Raw genomic sequence first — 18,588 nt, forward strand, 5'->3', positions numbered from 1 at the left:
CTACTCATCCCTGTAGTCCTGCAGAGCAGCAGTAGCCACTTTAGACCAAGTTAGTGTTCCATATCGCACAGTTAATAAAACAAAAAAAATAGATGGCCAACTTCCACTTGCCGAGCATGGTTGGGCAGCAGAAAAATACCCATTTCCTACTTTTGCTATCTCGGCGGTTGGTCTTTATAAATTAAGTCACTCAGGGCAGCACCAAGCAAACAGGGACGTAGCAAGACGAGAGAAAAAAGAAAACTTATTTTGTGAATGCAGCAATAGAGTTCTGCACTATCTTGGGAGTAAAAGGTTGATCCAAAATACTGTACAGCGGATATGGTACATGCATGTACATATTGCATGGGTTGTAAGCAAATTAAGCACCACAAGTAGATTTAACCAAGATAAAGAAGTTCCGAAATGTCGGACAAGATAAATAACACAAACCTAAAGAACATAAACCTGTCCAACCCTAGAAGAGGATCGGAACTGGATTACGAACGGTTTAACAGAAGGAGCCAACAGGGCTCATGTGATCTTGGGTGACTGCCACTTTGTCAAGTAGTACGTAATGTGCAAGGTTGAATGCAATCAACACGTTATTTAATTACATCGCGGTAGCAGAATAACGAGCATGAAGTTTTAATTTGAAATGCTAAACTGAATCCAAGGTTTAGTGTCAAGTGCCAATCTCATTTTAAAGGTTAATGGAAAGATAGTTGTAACACCACATGCACCTGTATAAGAGGGGGTTTCAACAGAGCGTGATAATCTGGAAATCAATAAACAATTCATTTTGGGTAGAAGGATTCCTGCATCGAAGAGGGTGCAGAAGCTACGCAGCTGGGAACGTTCTGGGGCAAATGTGTGTCTGACGAGTGACCAATTCTTATTATAAAACGATATCCTGGAAAGGTAAATACTGCACACAGAAGGTCTGCATGTCAAATCGCCAACTAGCTTAATAGAGGAAGGATAGCTTTGGGACAACGCATTTGTTGTGGAAGCAAGACAACGCGGCCCAACACAGGTTCGAAACCTGGTATTAAGCATGTTAAAATGAACACGCAAATAAGTAATCATGCAATACATTTGTGGCTGGCAGACCAAAAGAGCGTGGATACAATTCTGATTTTGTTGAAAACTTGCCACCGAAATCATTTACCATTACTGCCCCTTGGCCTGATGGATTTACTACCAGAAAACAAGTGGTGCTAAGACGATGGGTGTGTATCCCCATTTTCTGTGTCCGCATGACTCCTTGTTTTCAATAGGACCACAAATTCTCATGATCATAGAAAATTAACATGGTCAAGCTAGCAGAAGAGGCTGTCCCGTAAACAGTTTTGACCTGTCACAAATGGCAGCCAGCCAGAAGCTTGCCAAACATCTATGGTGAACTTGAGGTTATTCCCACGGGTGCACATTTTATAATATCTCCAGAGAAACAACACTTTATTAATGCAGGAACTCCGAGAATGAAGACAAACTACTTGTTATCACGTGCGGTTTATTACCCTAAACAACATTTCAGACTAGTAAATACTTTGTACAGTAACAGAAACTGGTCTTGAATTCATGAAGGTGCTTACTTTAGTTTTTTTATAGTAAACAAAATATGTAGTAAAGGCCATATTTTCAAGGTAAAGTACAGGAGGAGAAGTGGCCTAGTTGCTAATTTCTTAGCCCTGTAACCTTGGGTTCCAAACTGCCTACAACACTGGACCAAAAACATCTGCCATTGGGATAATCCTTTCCATTCCAGTGCCTTAAACAGCACGCACGTATCCCTCCAGAACGCTTTGCTAGTATTTCTGATGCGTTTGTGCTGAATATGGTCAGGTTCAATCTGGATCAAAAGCCAAGGATTAATTTCGAGGGATTTCCTGCAAATCATGGGTAACACCGGCCAAACCATTTCTAAAGCCAGCCCAAAGACGTTCCATGGACCCGGTTTGATGGTTACATCATGAACGTATATCGTCTACATCCAAAAACGAAAAAGGTTTTCATTAAATAAAAAAAAGAAAAAAAATATTTTCTAAACAAAAAGATTCGAAATCCTATTTTAAAAAACGAGACGAGGTGGAATAATAATAATGTCCAAACCTTTGGTCATGGCAAGATTTGTTGAACAAAGAAACAAACAACTGATAGTGACTTTGAATTACACAATGCATTTACAACCATGGCCAAGACCAACAAGTATGACTCTACAAACCCAATTCGGATAACATTACTCTAATGGAAAGGACAGCTCTTTCTAGGCGCTAGTACACATTTGAAAAGCATGGTTAACTGGACTCCATTTAAGCTGATGTGTAGTTTGTTAAAGAAGAGAATTCCCTAGTTACAAAATGAATGGAGAAACGTCAGAAAAGGGCACTACAAGCTGCACATAGGAACTAGTAAGGGAAATATTTAGGAACCAATATTATAAAGAAATGTGAAGATTTTCTTGAAAATAAACTTGTAAAGCTTGGAAAATTCTACCAACGTCAGGGTAACTGCAGTCAGGTGGGGGATCCTCTTAAGCATTTCATTACTGCTTAGGCGTGTTCCCATTTACATTCCTAAACTGCTTCTGAATAACCTTTAAAAAATAATCAAGCCTCATCTCGCATCAGACATCACCATGGATATAAATTAAAACGTGAACGTGTTAATGCTTTTACTCAATTACAGCTTGCATGTTTGGGTTTAATAGAGAGAGAATTGGGTCTTTATTTTATCAAGAAGAGGAGATTGCATGTGATAATCAATGGCTGGCCTCCATTCTATGGCTTCATTTGAAGATTCCCTTAGCTCCCTTTAAGAAAGTAATCTTGAAAAGCATCCGAGCATGGTCCAGCTCTGTCAAGATATTTAACATGTTTCAATCCTATCATTGGGCATTCCAATTGCACCTCTAACACAAGAGGATAAATGGTGCAATCCTACATGTATGGGATTTATAAAGCTTGCTGGGAAACTGAGTGCTGTACATAAGGGACAGTCCATAGGTGTAGCAGAGGTACCTGAAATGGGCAACAGGGTGGAGGGTTCGGGGGGGGGAGAAAGAAGTGGAGGAGAAGGGGGCGAGAGCAGCCATCAGGGAGATGCTCTTTGAAGAGTAGGATCTTCTGGTCCTTTCAGAAGTGCAGGATAAAACGGGGCCAACCTCATTTGTAGCAGCAACTTGTCCCAGAGGTGGGGTGCAGAGCATGAAAAGACCAGTTTCCTAGCACCCTCACACTTTGCAGTTTTGTTTCTAGTGTGAAAATGTCACGGCATCTGTTGGTCAATTGGCCTCCAGAGATGCGTAGCTACTCCGCTAACTAGAGTTGTGTTTTGATTGTGACTGTTTTGTAGGTGGTGCAGGGCACCTGGAACTGGAATAATACCATTACTGCACCTCCAGAACCCAGACTGTCGAAAATTCAGACTTTTTTGTACCCCCTTTACACCACATATATATGTGGTCAGGAGTAGGGAATATAATACAAGTATGGAGGGGATGCGGGGGGTATATATATATGTGGTGTCAAGGGGGTAAAAAAAGTCTGCATTTTCAGCAGTCGGAGTTCTGGGGGTCACAAAAATGACCTATATTTCCCTGGAACAGCATACATGTGCTTGAAGGGGTAGCCAGTGCCGCTCCTTGGGGATGGATTGTAACATGGTCAAATCATTTTTTTTTTTGTAATGACATGTTCTTCAGCGTTGCTGGTGGCTTTCAGAGAAACAGAGGTGGAATCCAAGACAGGTCAGTAGGGCATTGCCACCATTCCAGTGGGAATATGGCCAAGGCATGGATGACTATTCTGAAACTTGGAGTGGGCAGTATAGGCTTGACTTTGTGAAGAAGCCGGAGCTGGTACTATGCTGTGTGGATCTTCTTGGCAACGTGGATTTTGAGTGAATGATCACAGTCAGTAAATACTAATCTTTGCACTGGGTGGGAGTAGAATGGTGAACCAATCAATCTTCATCAAATAATTCTTGAAGTAGATGCTAGACATCCACTCTTTAATGAGGGACAGGGCGCTGCTTGGGTTGATGGATATCATTAAAGCCATTGATCTTCAGGTAAAGCTTTGCCTCGTCTGGGTATGGGTTTATCTAGACGATGATGTTGGCAAAAAGCCCCCTTCCCCCTATCCCCCGAGAGGCTCCATGTAAAGGGTTGATTGTGACAGAACAGGATTAAGCCATGTGAAATTGTGCAAGTTAATAGGCAGCATTGGGATCCGTTGTGGCCCATCAAGATGAGTTGGACTGTGATGAAGAGGTAGGAGGCTAACCATGGCAAGATTGTTTGAGGGTTTTGTGGTCAATGGTAGTAAAGTTGCCCGAGATGTAAGCAGGGAGGGGGCGGGGGGGATTCATTTTTCCATGATGAGGTGAGCATTGGATACTTGGATGGTGGTGGTCTCTATGCTGCATTGAAGTCTGAATCTGTATTGGTATTCCTCTAAGAAATTGTGCTGACCGATGCCATCATTCAACTGGACGGTGTGGGTTTTCTCAATCATTTTTCAGGGCATGGTGAGAGTTAGTGAAAGGGCAATAGTGGTCTGGTTCTCGGAGTGTTTAAGCCGCGAGAGCATCTGCCCCATTTTCAGTGCATCTGGGATAGTGCCTTGCAAGAGGGATGCATTGGCGTTGTGAAGCGTTGAGCACTTCACTTGCGATGACCTTCACAATGGTGATGGGGAAAATTGTGTCTTTGTAGATGGAGGGCTTGAGGTCTGACTGTGTTGACAGGTCTTCTGGAGAAACGTCCCATCATTTGGTCCAGCTTAATACATTGCAGGCTGGAATGGGCAGGGTAGATGAGGTGTGTATGGGGCTGACAAAGGGTTGCCCTGGCATGTCTGAAGAAGTGTTTGATGGTGAGGGAATGACTTTCTTTCGCATATTCATCCCAGCTTGTTGCTATAATCCTAGACTATCTACAGGAGTTCACGTCCCGACAATGTCACCATATGAATGTTATGGCCACAAATTTAACCAAGGGTAGTGCCCAATAGAGAACATTAACAGTCAATGGGAGGAGTGTGACTTGTACTGGCAGCAATGTGAATTGATGGAAGGTCCTTGCTTTCAAATCTGGGCCATGAGTAGTGTGGCTCGGTCATTTAGGAACATTTTGTTTTACGATCGGTTAGCAAGGCATACTAGTGCAAAACAAAAAATACATAATTTTGTGCTCAGAACAATCGCCCGTGTTTAGTTGTTACATAAGCACACTAAACGCTACATTGTCCTTCAATTGTTTTAGCTAAGCGATGGTCAGTTGCTTTCCACCTGCAGCGAGCCAGGATTGCACTTCATACGATCATAAAATCCACCTGACCTAGTGGAAGCCTACATTATCATTACTTTCTAGTAGTCATGCATGCGTAGGAAGACCTAAAAGAAAAGGGACTAAAGCATTTAACACAATGAAGCACAGTACCAAAGCAATTCAACCTTTCATATTTACGGTTATTTCCAAATTTGCTAAATGTATACTTCTTTCAGTACAAATGGGATGCAAAATCCAGACCATGTTCATGGTCAGCTTTTAAACATTTCTTCAAAGTGCAGTCCCTTGATCATGAAAGACTTTTTTGCAAATAAATTAAACAATTGAGTTCAAGAGTATTGGGTTCAGATGTTTAAGGACTACTGACAGCCGCATTACACTGGACAGAGCCCTTATACGGTCTAGACTATTACTGTAATGCTTTGTATGTCGGCACAAAGACTCAAAACATCAAAAAGTTACTAGTACTTCAAAACAATGCTCTTAGGGCAGCTCTCAGCATTCCGAAAGCCTCCCATATCTCCAAGATTAGACGAGAGGCGCATTGGCTACCTATCCAGAAACTTATCAAATTCAAAACTCACCCTTACTCATAAATGTTTAAATAAAGTAGCAACTACCTACATCGCTGACAAAGTAGTTAACCCTGACAAACAGGCATACCCGATCAGCCAACAAGAACTTACTAGCCACATAGAGATTTAACCTACACAAAGCAGGAGGGAGTAGCTTCCCCACACTAGCCGCAAAACACTAGAACGCCCTACCAATCAATCTCAGAGCTGAAAATTCATTCTGGAGCTTCCGTAAACAACTGACACACCTCTTCACACATGGCTTTTGCTACCAACCTATGTAATTATGCTATGTAACCAAATTAACACATCCCTTAACTGTATACTTGTAACCTTTAACAAATAATGTAATGTACCATATTTCAGTGATCAATTGCAACCTTGTTTATTGCTATGTAAGATAAGCGCCCAGATGCCTACGGGTTAGGTGCACTATATAAATGCAAAAATAAATAGTCATTTGCTAAACATTTCCAGAATGAAAATGCAGCCATGCAATATGCCGACCTGGAAGAAAATACTCCCATGGACTTACCTTAGTGTTAATAGCAGACCTCCCTTTCTTGTATTCTTTATGGCTTGTTTTCTTATCAAGTTTGTTCCAAAGTGCTTTGGCCTTCCAAGTGCTAACTTTTGCCTTAAGTTTGGTGTAGAAGTTTCGGTAGTCCAGTGGATCGAGTTCCAGTTGACGTGTAAGAATATTAAAGGCTTGGAGAGTTCCTTTACAGGTTGAGGCTTGGACAAAGTTCTCAAAGAGCTGGCCAGCCTGGCTGTGGTTTCCAACATCATTTTCGCCCATGTTCTGTGTACAGTGTGCAGAAGGGACTAGGCCTGTGCTTTGGTACGATAGCAGGAGCAGATGGGGCTACCAAATATCCGCTGGCATGATACACCTGAAAACAAAGAGTATGGACAAATGAGTACCATTCCTGAAAGGTGACAAGCACGTGCCAGTATAGATCTTCTGTACAGTAGGTTACAGTCAAATAACTCCAAACTATGTGAAATGTGGCCTTGCTATTCAGTAACACACCCATACACTGTATGCTCCCCAAAAATAGGCTCTGGTTGTGGGTAATGGTGGCAGCGGCAACATAGTGAGTAAAAACCTCAATAAGAAAAATAAGCCTTAATACATCATTCAATCATAAAATTGTTTCCATTTTTTTTAAGCTAGTCAAAAGATTTCCACAGAGGGCTAGCGGTCAGAGCCGCAATGTCAGTAATAGCTTTCTCCAATGTACAGGACAAGTCATCAGAAAATGAGGGCTCTTGACAATCTTGTTGGGTAGATAGTTCTCTTTCAAACAAACCATGGCTGAATGTTCCTGTTGGTCCCAAAAGCCTCTTTCCACTGCCTTTATTTAGGCCTCCCGTACCATTTGGTTCTTTCTTCCCGCATACGTTTTACAAGAACAACTTAAAATGGTACCCAGTCATTTTACCGAAAATAACAGATTGGTAAGTTTCACTGAAAGCGAAAATGTATATATATATATATATGGTTGTGGGGTAAGTGGTTGAACTGGGTGGTGATGGGGTTGGGGTGTGGTTAAAAGAATAGAAAAATGGGGGTTTGGGATACCCCCCGTTGGTATTTTGACCACTCTAAATTTGTACTTTTTTTTAACTTTCGGTAAAATCACATAGAACCCTTAATATCTGCAGAACACACAGATTGGTTAAAAATAGCCACTACTAAAAGCTGGATTTCCAGAAATAAAAATCGCCAGATCGGTGCTTTCGCAATGCTTTGTTTACCATAGTAAAGCATTATTATTATTTGAATATGTTCAAGTGTGAAAAGAATTTTTTACCTTTGACAGGCTTAATAAAACTCTGGCTACATACCAATTTTTATTTTTTCTAGGAAAATTACAGAAATGCAAAAGGCCATACATATTTTCAACAAACAGCATTCAAAGGGAACCAGGAAGGCGGGTATATTCCACCTCTACAGCAGCTCCATCGTTGGATTCATTTGAAAAAAGGAAAGGGGCCAGTCGGAAGACTAGTAACATGGAGAGTCATCATCCGCAGCAATTGAAAACTCTTTCCAGATGCTAAAATGCATCTTGCAGGCCAGCCTTTCCAGTCTGCCTGGTCCCATATGCTCCTAGACCACTCACCAATGGACATAGTTTCACCAATGGACATAGAAACTCCACTAGTAAAATCAAACTAAGAGCCCGATTTTGCCAAAGAACTTATAGCTGCTATGAAGGCGTTGTCACTAGAATCTCCCATTAGTCATTGAGAATGATCCTGTTTATAGATCGAGAAGAGATGGTGTAGAGAAATCCCAGGCAACCACCGGAGCAATCCACAAACATCAGAATATAAGGGTCTTCTGCACTGCCTCAGTTCAAGCATCGGTTTCTCTCTCAGAGGGATGGATAGGCTTTGTCTGTTGGTGACGGCTACTAAAATAACTATGCTGAAAAAGGAATATCAGGGCATTCCTGTGTCAGAGGACACGTTTTTTGCCCAACAAGTCAAACTTGCTCCGACATCCAGGTGGCTTTTCCAAAGCATGCATTTTCCAGGGCTGAAAAGTTGGGAAGTTAAGACGTCTGTGTACGGGGGATGCTTTGATTGTATCCCTCAACTAGATCGGACATCAAGTACTTAGGTTTTGCAGAATAAAACTTGGGAAAGGAGAAGCAAAGATCAGTTGTAAGCAATTCTTCAAAGCCGAATGACTACAAAGCTTGTTGGAGGGCAATTCAAATCTTGGCTGAAGCTATCTAGATGCAAACAGTTCCTTTCAATTACTTTGCCTGACAGATCGGATGCATTCCTGATGCAAGCCACAGCCCCCAAAACCTGATGCATGATCTCGAATCAAGCCGTGGAATGCCCAGAGAGCTGCCGGTGTGCATAAACTCACATCAAAAGTAGGCATTTATCATTAAAAGGCAAATCAATTCACTTGCAACTAGAACTCTTAAGCTTTATGCTTTACCAGCCCAATGGTTTTATTTACAAACTCAATTGGGCTGAAGTTTCCCAGACTTTCATCGTCAAAATTACCCCAGCGTGCATTTCCTTGGTCAACGTTTGCAAATCCATGAAGGCATTTGTGGGAAGAGGCCTTCCCGACTTATGGATTCTTGGGAAACCAAATATTCCTGAACAGACAGGGATTTGGGGATTGTTTTAGAAATGCTTTGTATTGCTCCAAATGAGGTATGTATTTTTAGTGAACCCAAGTGGAAAACACCTCACTATTGGGAGACTAAGTATTTATTGGATATTTATAATGCGCCTATACACAATGTAGGAATAAAAAGTTCAGCGTAGAGTGGATCGCACAATCCAGATGCCAAAGCTAATCACCTTTCTAAATCTGCTCATTTTTAAAATTGAAAGATTCAATTTGAAGTGAATTGCTTTTTTCATATTCCTTAGAACAACGATATTAGCATTTTATAAAGCACTTCATGACCGATTCTGCCACTTCTAAACGCTATAACAATAGCTTCTACTACCCAGCTTAACAGTAGAGAGAATATCGACCATAGAAGGATATGTCAACTCTGACAGGGATTTAAGTTTTACCAGTGCAGGCGCATATCAAAGACAGGCATTCGCCCCGTGAGCTACACTGCCACAGAACGATGAACCCCAAATAGATATGACCCTCAGTTTGCCACTATTAGACGCGTACTAGAGCCTTCGAAATTGGCAGAATGACGGCTTTTGACGGAGGAGCATCAGAAGGCTCGACATTCTTTAGTGAGCTATTTGGCAAATGGCTTTGTGACCAAATCCCAATTGAGATGCAGGAAATGCATTCAGCCTAATTTTATAGCAGGTTAAACCTTTTAAATACTAGAATTAACAATGTTCAACCTTTAGCACACAGTAACCCCTGGTGCAAAACGTATATCTTTTTCCAGGTGTCTGGATTGGTTGTAGGTCTTCATACGACCAATGGAAGTCCACACTCCAAACGCAGACTTTCCTTTTCTTGTGCATGGATTTCTATTTGACATCTGTTCACCACACTTTTCTATTTCTGTCTGTTCCACGAAATACCCTCTCTCCCGAACCACACAATGCTAGCCCACCCTACACCTCCACAAGTAGGAAATGCAAGGTGCCCTCCTCCACAGGTTTTTATCCCCACTGGCAGAATCACCATCTCTTGCCCATGCATCGCCCAACACACTTTGTGCCTCCCAACCGCTCCCCGCCTCTTTCCGGCCAAATGGTTGAGTGGCGCAAGGGATGCATGCACCTGCGCGCAGCCATGGCTGGCAGTATGCCATAACTGCATGCGCTCATGTGTGGCCTATAGAGTTAGCATTGACCCTTAAACTGATGGGTGATTAACAATTAGTGCAAAACTAATGGCTAATATAAAAGGCGGGTTTATATAATCAATCACCAAGTTAATTTAAAGTATTTCTTTTGTTTTACTAAGTACTAAATGCTAAGGCGCACCCTAAACAGCGCTTCCCCTCGAACAGTAGTCATGGTGGGGTGAGGGATTTGGCAACAGATTATTTAGAAGGAGCTTCGGTTCTAAACCTCCCCATCAGCAAATAAACCATTCTCACCTTGGGTTCAACCACAGACGTTGAAACCTAGGTTGCGAGCTCATTATCCCACATACGCACTTAAAACGTAGCCACGTGCACATGCTCAAACATGACTGCAAATCTGAGGTAACGCGGTTTCTAACCGAAAGTTTACACGTACGGTTCGAGCAATAAAAATACATAGACTATTGTTGTTCAAGTGCCCTCACAATATAGTGGCGCCTTGAAACACTTGTGTGTAGACGCGTTATAAATGCCATATCATATCCTAAAACAAGGAGCAGTGTCGCGTGTAGTGGGAAACAAATCCGAGCCGTGCTGAGGCCAAAGAATCCAAAATAACTTTCCGACGGCCACTCCCGTGCCTTTCCTTCCAACGCAGACTCTCCATCCACCCAAAGGAACAACTCAACCGATTCAGTTCCCAAGCAATATTTTCATTGCAGCCCTCCCTCCGCCTACAGCAGCTATGAAAACTTAACATGTTACACGAAAGAATGCTCGGCGGCAGCCCGGCCAATGCTGGGCTCTGGTCTCAATCCGGCGATCTATCGGAGGGGCAGTGGGAGAGAGGTCAGGCACAGAGAGCTCAATGGATGTGTTGGGTGTAGTCTAGCCAAAGCAGACAAAACACTCAAGGAAAAAAAAACTGCCAAGATTATAATGCGAAGACAAACACAAGTTGCCCGCTTCAGCAAAACGCGCTCAAGCGTCGGAACGTAGGGCATAATAAACAGGTTGCAAAGTGCGAACTTCCCGAATAAACAAAAAAAAAGGGGAGTGTGGATATATCGAGGGAGCAGAGAGTGGCCACCCTTACTATGTTTGTCACAAATTGGCCTTCTCTGAGCGGGCCTTGCCATTTTCATTTGCTTTATATGTCAAAATAGGCACCACATGTTATGAGCTTAAACTATATTGCGCTGTTGTGTTTACCGCAGTGGCCTGCATAGGACACTGCAGCAGTCCTCACTGGCAACAGCTTCATTAACTGGGCCATGCCCCCCCCCCAGTACATGCATAGACCAAACCCGAGTACAAATACACTGCTCCGTTTACCCTGGTCTAAATTGGACAAACTGCAGAAGATAGGTGAATAAATCATCCTACTGGCTACTAATTAGGCAGAGTGTTAAGTGCAAAACACTCAAAGTCCAAAACGGCTTCTTCCCAAACGACCTAACAAAACAGATGTTCTTTCCCAACTCCCCAAACCAGACTTGGAAAGCAGACTCCCCCACCGCAGAGTGAGGAACGAGCTAAACAGGACTTGGAAAGCAGACCCCTCCTCCAAACCATGAAAAACAGCTGACCAAAGCAGACACATAGTGGGAAATAAATGGCCAAATAGGACTTGAAAAGCAGAATCCTCTGAGTAGCGAGGCAAAACCGTCAAAAACAGTCAACCAATTCAGATTCCTCCATACAGTGAGGCACCACTAACAAAACAGGACATGCCAAGTGTTAGAACTGATATAATATTGTTTCGTCCTCATTGTATATGTTGGACTATGCCCAGTCGCTTTGCGATGAAACCCGTATTACAAGGTCATGACCCCAAGTGAATCGAGCCTCCATTTTAGGATAGAACCGCCATTTTAGTTTATTGTACAAAGTCACCCTGTAGTCTAAAATGGCCGTCTCGTGTGCTCTTGTTCTTGCCTTAACCTCTTCAACCTCTGTAGGAGGGTTAATATCCAACCTGCCTTCAGGCTACATGTTAGGGTCATGTAGACCTTCTCCTTTGTTGACCTCGGGATCAGGGGATTACTTGAATTAGCAATTGTTAAACTACAAGTATACAAAAACAGTAATGCTATCCAAATACGATATGCGAAACCTAGGTTTGATCTGTATTAAAACGATACGTAAAGAGTGTAACGTTAAATTAAAGAATAATAGAGTTTGTTAGTAAATGTATTCAAAGGTAAACCGCATGCACGAGATATGTAAATTAGGAAAGTGAACCTGGCGCGACCCTAGCCCAATGTACTATTAACTTGTAAGAGGCTGGACATCGTTATAACAAATTGTATAAATACGCCGATGTCCAGCTAGCAAATTCTGTTCACTGCTCACATTGAACCCTGCTGGTGGTCTCTGATGTATTGACAGCCAAATAGCTATTTGTGTACTTTGTTGACTACTGTTCAGTTTTGTAATAAAGATTCTGGAAATCTTTACAAGCCCGTGTCAGTGTATTTTCCTTTGCTTGGTGTAACAGCCGTAATATTGTATTTTTTTCTATTTCCACACTAAGCAGACTCCTCCTTCAGACAGTGAGGCATAATTGGCCAAACCAGCCTCCTCTTCCATACAATAAGGCACAACCAACCAAAGCAGCCATTCAAAGTAGACTGCTCCATACAGTGAGGCACAGCTGACCAGACGAGCCATAGAGGGAGACTCCTCCTTCAAACAGTGAGGCAGAACAGGTTTGGGGCATCATTTCATATAATAGGCTTCTCCCTATCGAGCTCTATCCATGACCCATATATGCCTTGGGAATTACTTAAGAAAGAACCACAAAGGACCAAAAAGCCATCTCTTCAGGCAAGTTTATGTACAATTCTCCTTTTAACTGCCCTCTTCGGTCGGTCCATTGTTCCTCCACCCGTATCCCTCCCCCTCTTTTCTAAGGTACTCTGAGGCAGTCACTTGGCAGTATGAGACTATATAAAAACAAAAGCATACCTGCCAAGTGTAAGTTTGCGATAAGGGGCATAAAATGTCACCATCAGTGGTAAAGTGGAGGAAAAACACAGATGCAGCTTTGTGCAGGTTTGTGTTGCAATGTAGTCTCCAAACTACCATCCTGTATGCAAATCGTAAAGTCCTCCTTGCCCCCAGAATATCGGACCATAATACTATGCATAACTGGGGCCTCAAACAACCCAAAGTGCACACACATCCAAAGGGAAAACAAAGGCAAAGGAACATGGTGCATGGTGGCTGGCAACAAAGTGCAGAGGAGTGAAAGTAGACCAGACCAAAAGGAAGCCCAGATGAGATGATTGCAGTGCCTGTGCAAGACAGGCTAGTGTCAGGAGACCCCTGCAAGATGAGCAAGCAGGGGCAGCATCAAGCATGAAGACGCAGAATATGGCCACGAAAGCCATCTTATTACAATGGCACACATAGAAATCAGAGCTAGTAGTTGACTGGCCGGGAGGGTGGGGAGTTCCACAGGTAAGGCAGTACTCTACTCCACTTGTGGTCAAAAAGTAGCACGTAGTGACCCAATAGAAAATATTGCTATTACAGAAGTAAGTCAGTTTGTTTTGACTGAATAAAAATCTAACCAACTATGATTGCTTTTTTGCCAAACCAGGCAAGGGAGTGGAAACGTTATGGTTTTGTTTAAAAACATTTTTTTTAAACTAAAGAATTATCATTTCGATGCAGTCGAGTTGGTGCTTGCTCATTTCACAGTCAGCTGAAAATATATTAATTAATTCTACGGTAACAACCACAACCCTTCTATATTCAATCTCACAGGGATCTAAAAACTCATGTAATCACATTTCCAAAAAAAAACTAAATTAGGCCATAACATTGTAGTTCAAAGGTTGTGCATCATTATATAATTTTTTTGTATTTTTATACAAGTATGTCATGGTTGAAGACAAACCTCCCATAGGACCATTATAGAAAATCCTTAATTTTGAACTATATAGAAAATCAAACCTACTGTTAATATAGCGCTTTACAACATCAGTTTCAAAACAATCTCTTTTTCGAATAGTCTTTAAACTCTAGTAAAGTGTCTGCCCATCCGATTGGTTGCGAGATGCCGCTGCACAGGCAAAGGGAGGCACTGAGATTTGGGGGAAAAATGCACTCAAGAAAACCTTTGCCTACAACTTCCTGACAGAATACAATATCGGTTAATAACCAGTGAAGAATCACTTGGTGTCCTAAGCGAAACTCTAGATGCCATGTTAACTGGCCAGAAAGGAGCACCCTATCCTTACAACAACCCAAGAAAGTAGCAATAAGGGACCACCACCAGTCCTTCGCACTAATACTGCCCATGGGGGGAAAAAAGCAAAACTCCTCCAATCAAAATGGAAATAAAAAGGCTATTTCACTGCTGTCCCACACAAGCACCCAGGTATCTTCCCTGAAAGCCCAGGACTAATGAAGGCAGCCAGATAAATCAGCAGACTTGCTTTAGCTCCATCTCCTACTTCCTCAATTTCCCAAAGGCAACACTAAGGCCCCTCATTTTCCTTCTTGCGGGTGATCCATCGGGGGTGTGGGCGGTTCAGCAAAAGCAGTAAGTCTAGAGCAGGGGTGTCTAACGCCAGGCCTCGTGGGCCGGAATCCTGGCAGGTTTTCAGGATATCCCTCATTAATATTCATGGGAACAAATGTGCATACATTTAGAATCATTGTATGTAAATGTATTTCATGAATATTAAGGAGGGGTATTCTGAAAATCCAACATGTTCCTGGGCCTCGAGGCCTGGAGTTGGACAAACCTGGGGTCTAGAGGGAAGGCCCTAGAAACTACACCACCGCCTTCTAACATCGTCAACATCTCAGCGAGCATCTGCTGTGCACAGGGAAGGAGCGTCGAAGTCTAAAGCACAGAAACAAAAAGTAAGCAACTCGCATCAGAATAGGAATAGGAAACCCGGCTAAACACTGCCTGAAAGATCAAAGAGCATACTATTAAATCACATGGTCTATAATACAACAAAAAATGTTTTGCAAATACCGCAGACATGTCTGAGCCCCAGTGCCAGATTTGAATATTATCCTGGGCTTCTCGGGAAACTAGCAATACAATACTTGAGGACCAGATAGTAACAAGTTGGTCGTCATTGGCCACACCGTTGGCATTATTGGTGAACCATGAGAGAAAAATCACTGATGCGCCAATAGTCGTCTATTCATCGTATAGGCACTTTATATGTAGACACCATTTGCCAGCTTGTGCCACCATATGCCTAGGTGCTATCATTATTTGCTCTCAGGACAGATCATACCAGAAATTGGCATGGAAAGCCCAGGTGCTCACACCATTGTAATGCCAGAGTTTTCTTTCAAAGTCCCAAGTACACACATCATTGGATAATTTGTTTGAAGCTGCAAGGGGATTTAAAAAAAGGATTGAATGGGGCAGCTCCGTTTCACTCTGTAGTCCAAGGTCATGCCCTGCTTGCACCTTGCCACCGGTATTCCTATGTAGAATGCCAGACTGCGTGTATACATCTGCATGCACAAAGATGCACACCACATGGAATGTTTGGAATGCAGCACTTCGTCCAGTCGATCTGCTCAGTCCTTAACAAAACTTGGAAATTGCGTCCCCCAACAGCCAAAACCAAAAAATGCAATATTCCCAAGAGAAAACCGCTAGGCGTGATAATTAAGCAGAACATTGTGTTGAAGAAGGCCAAGGTCCCTCATTAGTGGAAGAGTGCTGGCATGAAGTGAGTGCCCATACCCAAAATATACTGGGGTTCTTTTGATGCAGAAGTAACTTAAAGCTCTCCAAAAATGGAGCACTCCTGAGAAGTGTAGTTAAGGCACTTGTTATTCAGTGTGTTTCCTTCTTTTCCCGTTACTGCAAAAACCTCCGTGAGTTTTAACAGCTCAATTTCAGTATCCAACCGACATAGAATTACAGCATTTGTGCAATTTCTTGCTCGCCCTCATGGGCGCTTCTGAGTGGCAACAGTCTTGGGCTGCAGAACAGGCCAGTTTACAGCGACAGTCAGCTGAGGGCCAGTTCTATTTCAAGCTCGACAGGGAGCAGCCCGTGGAAACTGCAGCACGGCCAAAGATCCTGCCAACCAGCGCGTTTATCCGAACAGAAGTCGAGCAAAAACCTCCAACAAACCAATACTTAGCTGCAGTAATGGATGCCTTTACATGGACTATTGCTTTTCGCAGCTATATTTAACATGTGTAAGAGAAGCAAGAGTTTGTGAACTAGAGCCCGGCAGCCATGCGATGGCCCAAGGCCAGCCCATCCGTCCGTCAAGACAGTTACCGGAAGTAAAGCAGCATTGCAAATCAACATCGCTTTACTGACAATATTTCACCAACACACATATTGCTTCCCCCTCCTATACGGTGTACCTGGTTTTTAACTAAGATGCTTCACTCACTGTATTGCTTTTGTACCGTGTAGGAGTTTTTCTATTCATGCTGGTTAAACAGAAACCCAAGTATCGCCGCCACAAAACACCTAGAATCAGTCCGCCACACAGGAGTCCATGTACTTTCAGCTGGCAGAATGGCCTCTTGCCTTGGGGTGGAGACTGAGAAGCTGTGCAGGACCTCTTAGGCACTTGTACTGAAGTTTGATGCCTCGTATAGCTGGGGCCCACAGAATCTCTCCAAGATGAGGCTGGTACGGCGGGATTTGGGGTGCAAGGTGAGGCTCCTTCGACCTATAACCCTACGCCATCTTACATTCCTCCTCAGCATGCCCATGGTCATGTGTGCCTGTGGAATCTCGCGTTCAGCTAGGTCTTTCTTCCTCTACGGTTCACCACTTGTTCTTCCCGCCCTCGATTCTCCAAGACAACAGATCAACTGGTGCTCCCTGATTCTGATCATTACAATTCCTACGCCACAGTACTGGTCACCTTAGTTTCCAACTTCCTGCTCATTCTCCACGTCTACTTCCCACCTCTTCTCTCCTTGTCATTTCTACACAACCCATCATATGTTTCGACATTCTCTTGCTCTCCATTCCCTCACCCTCTTAAAACTCTTTTGCTCTCCTCCATCCTACTTGAGGTTTACAGCCTTCGCCCCCATTGGTTCTCTCCACCTCTTCCATGATGTTCACCCTCGCTGAACTCTTCAGCTACTTTTCCACCGCTGCCTTTACACTGCTCTAAATACCCATCCACTAGCCTTCCCAATGGGAGCTTTCATAGTTACCCAGAGTAACCCCCACCCCCTCCGCGACCCCCTCTCAGGCTTCCCTCCAATGGGTGGGAGCTGTGAACAGTCATCTCCATATTCTCCAGACTGGAGGTGCTGCAGCAGCTCCGTCCTCACAGCCGCTCCCGGTGGGCCATGCCTCTACAAGGCTGCTCCTCCATTTTGATTCAGTCATCCGGATTTATGGTCGCTGCGGTGAGCACATGGAGAACAGTGCTGGGAGCAAAAACAGCCTGCATCTCACGCACTCCTCTGCACTCTACTCATGGAAGTAGTCTGCACATCTTGGGTAACCTTCCCATCTTTTGTCAAGTTTTGACAGGCACCATGAAACCACGGACCAAGAGCTTTTCCATGTTTAAAGTTCTGTTCAGTCTTTTTTTTTTTTTTTTAAGGGAACAGATGCAGCATCATTTTCAATGTGGCAGTCTCCTACCCTGCGCCCCTAGTATTGTCGTGGAGACATCAGGATCATCCCAAAACCACACATAACATAGCAGGTGTTGGGACCAAGGCCGCCGAGTCACCCCACATACCCCAAAGTGACATCCTGAGAGGGTACTTTGATAGAGGTGATTCCCTCTTACCTATGCTGACAAAGTGCCCATATCCCAATTAAAGGTACGGGAGACATCTGTGTATAGGTGGAGTAAGGTATTAACTTCTAGGGCCTGCGATTAAATAAAAAGGTAGAAAGAAGGAGTATGTATGGCGGAGAGAGGGAGGCGGGCCAATGAACAGAGGATCAAATGAGTAGTGGGAAGAGGTGACATGTGCATGAAGAAGCAGGGCAGCAGGTCCGATAATTTAGTGAATCCTGGACTAGCCTCAGATGTCTGTGCACAGTCTGCAGTCGCATGCTTAACCTCAGAAGAACAGACTCACCCCTTCATCCATCCGATGTTCATAAATTGTAACTGGATAATAACTCCAATTCGCTTAGAGCAGAGAAGTGGGTGGAATATGACATTTAGAGCTAGGTGACAACGCAGCCCAATGTATCCTCTAAATGAAATGTAAACATGATTCTGCAGGTGAAGTGTGTGTGTGTGAAGTGTGGGAATGCCAGTTGTCGTGCCACTTTTGCATTGCAATCATGCAAATCAGTGATGCAGCATACCAGCAAAGCCATTGCATGAATGGTGTTCTGCCATTCCCGTTAGCAGTTGGTGGGGGCGGGGGTGGCGCGTCCTATGTTTTCAGAATGGAGCTCAAGATCCTCTTCTGCAAGGACTGGGACCCCCCCCCCCCTCACCCCCAACTCCTAGATCCACAACAAACA

General features: G+C 43.4%; 1 protein-coding gene across 5 annotated transcripts in view; it reads right to left on the minus strand.

The window, feature by feature from the left end:
- MICAL2 (microtubule associated monooxygenase, calponin and LIM domain containing 2) overlaps positions 1-18,588 on the minus strand; it is a 1,393,870-nt gene that overhangs the window by 1,241,480 nt on the left and 133,802 nt on the right. For all 5 annotated transcript variants that reach the window (XM_069623638.1, XM_069623637.1, XM_069623636.1 and 2 more), the window contains exon 2: positions 6,386-6,743. In XM_069623638.1, coding sequence (XP_069479739.1) covers positions 6,386-6,649 — 264 coding nt within the window. In that variant the 5' untranslated portion in view covers positions 6,650-6,743. The remainder of the gene's footprint in view (positions 1-6,385; positions 6,744-18,588) is intronic.

The sequence above is a fragment of the Ambystoma mexicanum genome, chromosome 11, assembly GCF_040938575.1.
Source record: "Ambystoma mexicanum isolate Mex_15411 chromosome 11, UKY_AmexF1_1, whole genome shotgun sequence".
In the NCBI taxonomy this organism is placed as follows: Eukaryota; Metazoa; Chordata; class Amphibia; order Caudata; family Ambystomatidae; genus Ambystoma; species Ambystoma mexicanum.